Source organism: Ruditapes philippinarum, unplaced genomic scaffold, assembly GCF_026571515.1.
Source record: "Ruditapes philippinarum isolate M1 unplaced genomic scaffold, ASM2657151v2 ctg2667_1_1_1_1, whole genome shotgun sequence".
In the NCBI taxonomy this organism is placed as follows: Eukaryota; Metazoa; Mollusca; class Bivalvia; order Venerida; family Veneridae; genus Ruditapes; species Ruditapes philippinarum.
The window spans coordinates 39,658-49,556 of record NW_026852562.1 but is presented as its reverse complement, the minus strand read 5'-3'; the positions used below and the strand labels follow the sequence as shown (position 1 = coordinate 49,556).

At 30.4% G+C, this 9,899-nt stretch overlaps 1 protein-coding gene across 1 annotated transcript; it reads left to right on the top strand.

Moving 5' to 3' along the window:
• The first annotated feature begins 1,355 nt into the window (after positions 1–1,355).
• On the top strand, positions 1,356–8,401 carry LOC132717038 (uncharacterized). The gene is made up of 4 exons (XM_060700414.1): positions 1,356–1,512; positions 3,951–4,142; positions 4,859–4,903; positions 5,926–8,401. The coding sequence occupies exons 1-4, from the start codon at positions 1,458–1,460 to the stop codon at positions 6,078–6,080; spliced, it is 447 nt and encodes a 148-aa protein (XP_060556397.1). The 5' UTR covers positions 1,356–1,457; the 3' UTR covers positions 6,081–8,401.
• The last annotated feature ends 1,498 nt before the right edge of the window (positions 8,402–9,899 follow it).

Sequence of the window (9,899 nt, the reverse complement as noted above, 5' to 3'; positions counted from 1 at the left end):
TTGTAAAAAATCGTCAGTTTTGTGCAATGAAAAAAAAATTCAACTATTTACAGCTTTTCCTTATTTTAAAGCTACTCTTTCAAGATTTGAAGCCAATTCACCTTAATTGTCGTCTAATTAAAATTGATTAATTTAAAAGAATAAAAAATATATGCATGAATTACTGAGAAATTTTGAACTGGCCATTTGTTTTCCATAGAATCAAGGAAGTTTTCTTTCGAGCAATAATAATTTAATTTATCTGTAGAGAATAAGGGCTATTCGTTTGTATTACTAATATGTTTTGTTTTGCGAAGATTTGAAGTATTGTCGCTTAAAATAATCACATAAATTAGAAAGAGTAGCTTTAATTCTGTCATCATGGATAATTATTTTGTTTACCATGAATATATCATATAAATTTAACTCCTTTTACAATTTATTCCATGAATAATTTCGTACATATCATTTTTTTTTATTTTGTAATATAGCAATATGTGTACATTATATACAATAAAATTTACGCTGAACATATATCTTTTGATAATTATTTTTATCTATATTTGTCGGATGAAAGTAATCAAAGAGCTTAAGACACTTCTTGTAAGGTGCTGGTAGACCCATTAAACCTCAAATTTGCTTTTTTTTCAAGGGCTTTTTAAAGGCGCATTTATTATGCCTAAGAAACGAATAGTTTGTATTTCTTTAGAAAGAGCAAACATACATTTATAACGTTATAAAAACAATTTTAGAGCATGTAAGATGCATGTAAGATAGTTCATGTTATTGGTTAACATGTATATTAAAACATGTCCTGTTACGTGCAGTTTCCAAAGAGAGACACATATTGGGCCATATAGCTTATCTATTATTAGCTTCTGTTGCATCTCAGCATTATAATTATACAAATACAGAGATAAAAAAATGTTTATATTTTTGCTATCTTTGTCACAAATATTTTACATTTATCACAGTTGATAAGCATAGCATGAGTTCTTAAACCATCATGATAATGTCCAATAAAAAAGTCACTTTTGTATTTCTACAGAAAGAAAAGAAAACAGTCAATCATTTCTGATAATGTGACTTTAAGCTACATTCCTAAAAATGCAAGATATGCTTGGTGTCCTAGATTTAAATACTGCAGATTACATTTATTTTATTAACATAGATCTAATTAAATAGCTACGAAACGGATTCGTCTTTCAGCAAACGAATATATATATACATGTGTAGTTTAGTGATAAGTTATGTTTAATTGTTTTAATCTTCATTTATTGATATAAAGAAAAGTCGTCTAATTTTTCTAAACAGGAGCCTTTTAATTATTAAGACACATTAATTAACACGATACGGGCCTCATGTAAAACCGGAAGTGCAGTCTCAATTGTCACCCTTTGAACTAAAAGTGTTAAAGGACAGTAGAGGGCGCTGTCATTTCCGTAAATTTATAAAATTTTATAGTAATTTGAAGTAAAATGATGATGAAGACGATTTTAACGGTTGTGATATGTTTAACACTTTGTCATACAGGTATATATAGTTTCTAACTTTACAAGTTCATACTTTTACGACCGATTTTGCCTTTGTTATTGTTTTAGTTCACACCTGTATAGTGTCCAGGTGCAATTTTTACAGGTGAGTCATTTTCAAATGTTTTGCTCAGAAATTTGATGTTTTCGTTAACGTTCTTCCTTGAAAACAACGTTTTATTATGTTTTAATGGTTGGCACTGGTTTAACACGTTATTTTTGTTATATATTATGTGTTTGAATACATATATTTCCCTCTTAAGTGCAGGTAAAATCTGGTTAAAACAGGTAGAGCAAAACATCAAAAGTGATTTAGCAAAATTGATTTACAAGTAATATGTGTATGTCAGGAAAATTTGTTGTTATTTGTATATTTATATATTAATTTTAAATATGTTGAGGTAGACCAATGTTCCGTGTAAAATCATAACAAATGTTAAGTCATAATATTTGGCATGCTAAAGCTAAATTCTGAACTATTTTTGTTCCAGCCAGGGAAGATATTGACCTTAACTAAAAATAGTACAGTATCTTGATATGTGGTGCAATTAATTGGACTAAACAAATGATTTAAGAGTAATCTTTGCGCTTTTTCACGAATTCGAAAACCTAGCTAAACGCCGTTTTCCGGTACTTTCTGTACATAGCTCTGGGGAATTCGCCTAATGGAGTGTAATAGCGAACTCGATGTTTTCGGCCTTTTTTAAATTAAATTGAAATAAAACAGTTATTTCTTTATAAGAAAAAATTTAAATATCATCGTATGAATAATTCCATACAAAAAATAAAGTAAATACACAAGTTTACGCAGAAAATAACCTTATTTATCACGAAAGATTCCACTACGTCTGTTTAAATTTTATTGATTTTCATTATAAACAATTTATTTTTTTGAAAAATTTGCTATAGATATTGAAGGAATATTAATCATTTTCAAAGACATCAGTTATTTTCACCTGAAACGGTAAAATAATGATAGAAAAATAGAAATATCATGTATCTGTGTTATGTACTTCATTTGGTGTAATTCCCCAGAGCCAAATCCGTAACGTACCGGAAAACGGTTTTTAGCTAGGTTTTCGAAAAGGTCAATTCCTGGAGATGTTACAAACATTAAGAATTTAAGTACTAAGGTTTTCATTGATCATGATGGGAAATTTTGTATCAATATATTGAGCCAGCTAGCTTATGGAATGTCCGTGGTTCTACTTAGGTATTTCGTACCTGAAATAATGCACAGAAGGACAAGTGAGGTCTTACTCCACCAGTTAAGTTGGAACGTCGCCATATATGACCTATACTGTGACGTAAAACCAAATTCAATCAAACAAACAATATAACGAGGGCCAAAAAATAAATAATATGTGTAATTAAATAGCTACTGGTCGGGGACCATCAACTGGACACGTTTTGAACATTTTTCCGTACAGATTTTAAAATTTTAAACCTAGAGATATTAAAATTTGACACAGTTCAGCTAGGTTCTTCTCCTTACTAACAAACTAGTTTGTTTATTTCTGATTGTATTGACACTTATATCTGAGGCTTGACAAGGAGGGTATCAAAATTACATAAATTGTCTACACTACAATACCATGTGTCCGGACAGATATGTACATGACCAGATTTATTTCAGAAAAAAGCTTGCCAGGGTGTTTTTATTTTTGATTTTTAACATGATGTAAAAGTGACTGACAACCATTGAACAAAGAAAATACTAAATTAGGCATTTTCGGGGCCATCCAGGTTTGGTGGTTGTCCGGTTTTGGTGGTCCCCAACCAGTACTGCAATGGAAACTATTAAAACATTATAAATAAACATGTGTATTAAACTGTTGTCAATGTATTAAACAAGATCATTGCAGTCATCATAAATACAACATTATATAGCAAAAACTAAAATAATGTATATTTTTCTTGTTATTACTTTTCTCACTTACCTATAAAAGTTAAATTCAAGATTCAAGCTAGCCAATAAACATTGAAAGAAAAGACTTCTCTTCCAGACAAAATAAAAAGATTATTTGCACAAAGCAGAGAAAAATAGCTTGATTTTAAATTGTATCAATATTTTAAAATTTGAATCAATATTGAATTGGCTGTTTCATTCAATAATATATTAGTATTCATTGACACCCCTGAACTTAGTTCCAACAAATTGTACTGCACATTTAGATATTGTGCATTTTTGTGTATAAGCAATATCTGACCCAGAACAAAAATATCTCAGATTCAACTAGCTTTTGTATGTCAAAATAGTTTGACTAACCCCTTAAAACATGACGTTTTATAGTGTTTAGGAAAGACGCGTATCATAGCATATCTTCAAACTTAAGTTTCAACCAAAATGGCATCAGTTCTCAGATTCTTCTTTTAACTTTCAAATTTAAGGCTGTTATGATACAGGCTTGATAATTGTATATATATTTTTTTCTACAGTGCTGTGTATAGATTGTCACCAGTGTGCATCGAAAGATGACGGCTCTATTCCCCCGTTTTGTACTGACCCGTATGATGGTGACGAAATGGCAGACAATATTGATGGTTGTGACGATAAGGACACCCATTGTTTAAAGAGCAAAGCTGTCAGCTATCTGAATGATGCTGGGTTTATTCTTGGGGCCCCAAGAGGTAATATTGCTTTTCTTGTAAAGATTTCTGTTGACAAATGCAGGGAACATTCTGAGATCGAGGTAACATGTTGTCATTAAAGAAATTCTCGAGGGACCCCATCAAGTTGCACTTTTTCAAAGCTGTAAAGGTTCTACATAGCTGCAGAGATTAATCATTTATTAGAATGTTCATTTTATTCCTAAATTTTTGTAGAGACAACATGTTAAACATCTCCTGTTCGCTAAATAGTAATATTGCCAGGTTTTTTATGCTAATTTGTGAGAGATCATTTCAAAACTTTAGATTTGTGACAATCATCCTGGTGAAGGTGGTCACTTGTGTCAGTATTTTGCACCTACATGTTATTTTGATAAACCATGGTGTATGCCAGGAAAGCAAGTAGTTTTTCTGACAATGTACCTCAATCCAGATGTGGTTCTTGTATCTTTGAATTGTAAAAATAAATAAATGAAACAAAAATAAAAACTGTAAACAATACAAAGTAAATTATACCAAAGTCCAAAAGTATGCTATTTGAAACTCATTGAACTCTTTTAGCAAGGAAGTACTGGAGGCAGCCTTAAGAATTTAATGGCCATCTTACTACAATAACAGTAATTATTTAATATTGAAGAAATACAATTAAAGACTTGAACGATGCTAACTATGGTATTTTATGTGTTAATATGTAAGTTATTAAAGTAACTCAGATTGATTTTAAACTTTGTTTTCAGAATCGGTGGCTGTAACCAGGGGCTGCATCAGAGCTGATGGAGAAGGTAAATTTTCTTGTTGGGTTTTTTTTTTTTTGGTGATTTGGAATTTGATAAACAAGTTTTCTTAGTCATTTATAGAATATTAATTTAACTGCAAGAGTAACAATTTAAGTGATATCATAACTGTGTTAGACAAGTGATAAAGTGTATGAGCTGAATAAGAAGTCTTGCAGTAGTATAAGTCAAAGACCCAAAACAGTGTTTCTAGTAGTTAACTGTTAAAGACTTAGTAATGGAAGAGTTTTTCAACTTGATTGGAAGACTTTTTAAGTGGTTATCAGTTGTCCAAGACTGAATTTGAAGAGTTACAGAAGTTGGCTGAATACTTATTCGGAAGAGTCAAAACTTTTTATAGTTGTGCAAAGTCTTTCTGATGAATGGGTTTTATAAATGGGTGAAGCACACATATATCTGTGATGATTTGGTTTAAAACAATGCAAGACTGATTTCAAATGATTTAATCACGGAAGTTTTCAGACTGATATGCTTGTGAGAAAATAATTATTATTTGCACGAGACAGAATATATAAACACTTGTGTAGTCAATACACACAAGGCACCAGAATGCAAAATAGTACATTTATTGAGATATATTATTCCAGTGTTTGGCATGAGACTTTGACTTTGTATGTATTACTTAACACATAGGTGTCAGTGACTAGCAATGTCATCTCGACGATATTTTGTTTCGATGTAACATTTCTTAATTTCCAATTGGTTCATCTAGTTTCAATGGATGTGAATGCAATCCAATGTTGAAAATTTGAAAGTACAATAAAATTTGGAAAAGATAGCCTTGTTTACATGTATAAAAAGGACATATGCCTATATGTGTAATAAGCAAGACGTACAGTAACTACCGGTTAGCTCGGGAAATTGAACTAGCAGAGCAAGAATGTAAAAGATATTTTATTTCGCTGTTTTCATGGAGAATTAGAGTTTCGAGTAGCTGTACAGATTATATTTTCAAATTATATTTTTGGAAGGCTTGTTCATGGACATATTTTCTGTTTTACCTTTTACAGGAGATTATTGCAAATACATTGAGGCAGATGCAGGATTCTTTTTCTGGTGCATTTGTTCAGAAGATGGCTGTAATGGGGCTGGCGATGTAATATCTAGTATGACCTTGACACTTGTGCTCGCTATTTCCAGTATTGTGATACGCAGACTGTTGTGATTTAGTATGTGATTGATTGAGGAAATATTTCTTACAGAGTTACTCAGTGTTGTTAATGTTATACATATCAAGCAGAACACATTTATATTTTTATTTGTTAAGTGTATCTTAGACTGAGATCTAAAGCTATTTTTACTGATATTTTCTGAATGTTGTAAAAGAAAGACATTCCATATTTGCAATAAAGATTTTTCATCTTTTGCTCATGTATCATATTCATCAATTTATATAGAAAGAGAAAATCAATTATTGTGAAGTGAAATAGGGATGCAAAAAGTTTCATTATATATTTTTTTTAAAATTTCAAACAAGCATTCATTTTAAAGTAAAAAAGTTGTAGTTTTAGTGCAAATTTAAATATGATAGTTTGAACTAATCCATTACTCTCTTGAACTGAATGTGATTAGCCAGTACCACCAGTATAGAGCCAGGTCAGCCTGTACATCAATGTAGTCTGACCAGTGGCTCTATACTGTTGTTACCTTAAGTTTTGCATTTTGATGTTGAAATCCCTAAAGAATGAATGGACTGTTCCAAATTTAAAAAAAAGGCAAGTTCATTATATGAATTCAGCGGGTTAATGGTTTTATAATGAACAACTATATTATTATTATACAAGTTATACAGAAATGTGAAATACATTATTTTTGAATTTTATTGAAAAGATTTTGTAATGTTTTATCTGTTATCACACAAATGATTAGTTATCACTCATAATTCTAAGTTGGTCTTTACATATATATGTCTGATTTGTATTCTGAAATTATGGAACAAGATATTAATGAGGCATAGCACTGTTGATAAGGTTTTCATGTACCAGACTCTTTTGAGAATTGTATAGATCTGTTATATTAAAGTGAAATTATGTTCATTGTTTCATTGTCAAGTTGAGTTGAATTAATTATATGCTGTAAGTGCTTCCATGAAACTGTCTTATACAGACTTTAAATGTAAAGTTCAATGTGTGTTTTCCCCCCTCAGAATGAGGCTATTCTCATAGCATTTAGGAACAAATGGTTTATTTTATGATGAGGCACAAATACTGATAATATTTGTTAAAATTCCATCAAATTACTAGAAATTATTCTAGAACTGGTCTTTTTGTTGGCTTACGTTCACTCAGATTTTAAGAAATTCACGTTTATTGTTCATCACCAACCATAATTATCATTATCACCAACCATAATTATCATTATCACCAACCATAATTATCATTATCATCAACCATAATTATCATTATCATCAACCATAATTATCATCATCACCAACCATAATTATCATCATCACCAATCATAATTATCATCATCATCAACCATAATTATCATCATCATCAACCATAATTATCATCATCACCAACCATAATTATCATCATCACCAATCATAATTATCATCATCATCAACCATAATTATCATCATCATCAACCATAATTATCATCATCACCTACCATAATTATCATCATCATCAACCATAATTATCATCATCACCAACCATAATTATCATCATCATCAACCATAATTATCATCAGCAACTGCACTTTTATGATAATTACCTCATCTTGGTTTACCAATTGCATGCATAATTATCATCATAATTATTGTCATCAACTGCTTAATCATGACACCAATATTTTCATCATCATCATGACAACAAATTCAATGGCAATAATTTTGTGTTGTTTTCATATTGTGTTTCCTTACGTTTGCTGACTTGACAATATGTTTGATGCAATATAGTTCTTTTAGTTTCAATCAACACCATTGTAGGATTTTTATTTAGTCCACATCTTAAACAAAACAATTTAACAACTTTAATTTTCTTCACTAAAAAAAATTGTTTTATTTGTTTTTCCTTTTTTTCATTTGGAGGATTTTGTAGTTCGGCTCTGGACAAAAAAAGAAACATTTGGAGTTCAATTTTATAACTTTAGATACACAAATATATTGAGGATGACATTTAAATTGGAATGTTTTTTATAAGATAGGGAGTAGGGCTTTTTAAGTCTTCATATTTTGTATCATCATATACATGCCTGACTGTAGATATTTTCTTCTGACAATAAATACATATCTCAACCTTTTGTAAATACTTGTACACATATTTGTATATTTTTAGGAATAGATTTTTTTAAACTTTTTTTTTTCATTAATTCTGTATATATGGATTTTGATATACCTATATAAATCTACTCGTAGGTTGAATTATGCACATAAATTTATGATTGAAAGTGTATTTTCAGAACATTTCTGTTAGAATTTTATATATTTGTAAAGAAGAAATTTATGCCTTATACAGCTGCAATAAATATTATATTAATAGTAAATACCTTTGTTATTATTTAGCAATAGAATAAAAAATAGTATGTATTTTGCCAGAAAGGTTATTTTTTTAATTTTGGTGAAAAACATGAGTATAAACAGATGCATGCTACACAAATCTAGGCCTAAAACACAATTGTTTTGTTAGGGTCACCTATGGATGTTATCTAGGTCTCTGGGTCACCCTACCCTACCTAACAATAAGCCCGACCCTACCATTTTAAGGTACATTTGAAGACAAGACTTAGAAATGATGTTCTTGTGCCATCTGGGAGACATTATCGGAGCTTTCAATGTCGATATCTAACAAGGGCTCATGGACGATTCTGAATGACATAAAGAGTAACATACCAAAAAAACTGGCTAATTTAAATGCAAGTGGCTATTTCAAGCCTTGTTTAAAGGGAGCCTGGCCTCTTACTGAGCTTCCTGTCTTAAAAAAACTTGTCAGTCGGATCGAACACTGCATGCCTTAAATGCCCATTATGCCCCAGGAATGTTATTTTTTTCAAAAACATTTTATTTATGGTATACATTTTGCTACTTTTATGACAAAAGATTTCATAAGTAGCACTAATTTCCTCGGGTAACAAGCAAGTAACATTCTCTGGTTTCGTTATTAAAGCGTTGTAAAATTCATGTTAGCCATTTCTTAAGAAATAAAAAGTAATTAATATCTAAGTTACTGTATAGACATAATTTGATTTTACCCCCTGCAGAGCTTTTCAAAAAGTTTGAATTCATACGTCTATAAGAACATGGAGTTGTATGTATTAAAAGTCTCTGATAAGAAGACACTATATTGTCAACATTACTATAATTTCTTGCCATCACTTCTTTCAGTAATGACATATTTAACATTGATCAAAATTGACATATTTTAGCCATTCACCTTAACAACAAAGGTTTTGTGCAAAATATTCTAAATCTGTTGATTTTTACGTCAAATAAAACAACATTTTACACATCTCTGCAAAGAAAGCCACAGGAGTCCGTTAAAATGTGTGCATACGTCTGAAACAGTCATTATTTTCTGCAAGTTTTTGTTTGTTGAAAAAGCTACTTTTGAGTTTCAAAGTAAATACAGTTTAATATTTAAAATTGAGCAATATAATATTTAGTAATTTGAACTGAAACATGAAATGACTAGAGTGTTAACACCATTTACCGCAATTTAAATGATGATATACAGTTTTCCAAATGGCCGAATTAGGGTCTACGCCTGGCCCATATTCTGATGTTGTTGTTTCCTTGTGTCATACAGGAGAAAATACCTAAATGTTACAGCTTATGAACATTTTGTTCAATGCCGTAAGTTCATTGTTTGTTTTCCTTCTTGTTTCAAAGCGTTATAAGTACGGTGAACTAAGATGAGCACAGTACCTATATATACTATTACCATACCATGCATACATCCCGAGTTAGTGCTGTCGATGATACCTGTGTTATTGTTCTTGTTTTAAGTAAAAGATAGAAATAAAATAAAAATATAAATGAAATTGA

Coding starts and splice junctions, on each gene's coding strand:
- LOC132717038 (XM_060700414.1), top strand. CDS start 1,458: ATGATGATGAAGACGATTTTAACGGTTGTGATATGTTTAACACTTTGT. Junction 1,513..3,950: donor TTTAACACTTTGTCATACAG/GTATATATAGTT, acceptor TTTTTTCTACAG/TGCTGTGTATAGATTGTCAC. Junction 4,143..4,858: donor TATTCTTGGGGCCCCAAGAG/GTAATATTGCTT, acceptor CTTTGTTTTCAG/AATCGGTGGCTGTAACCAGG.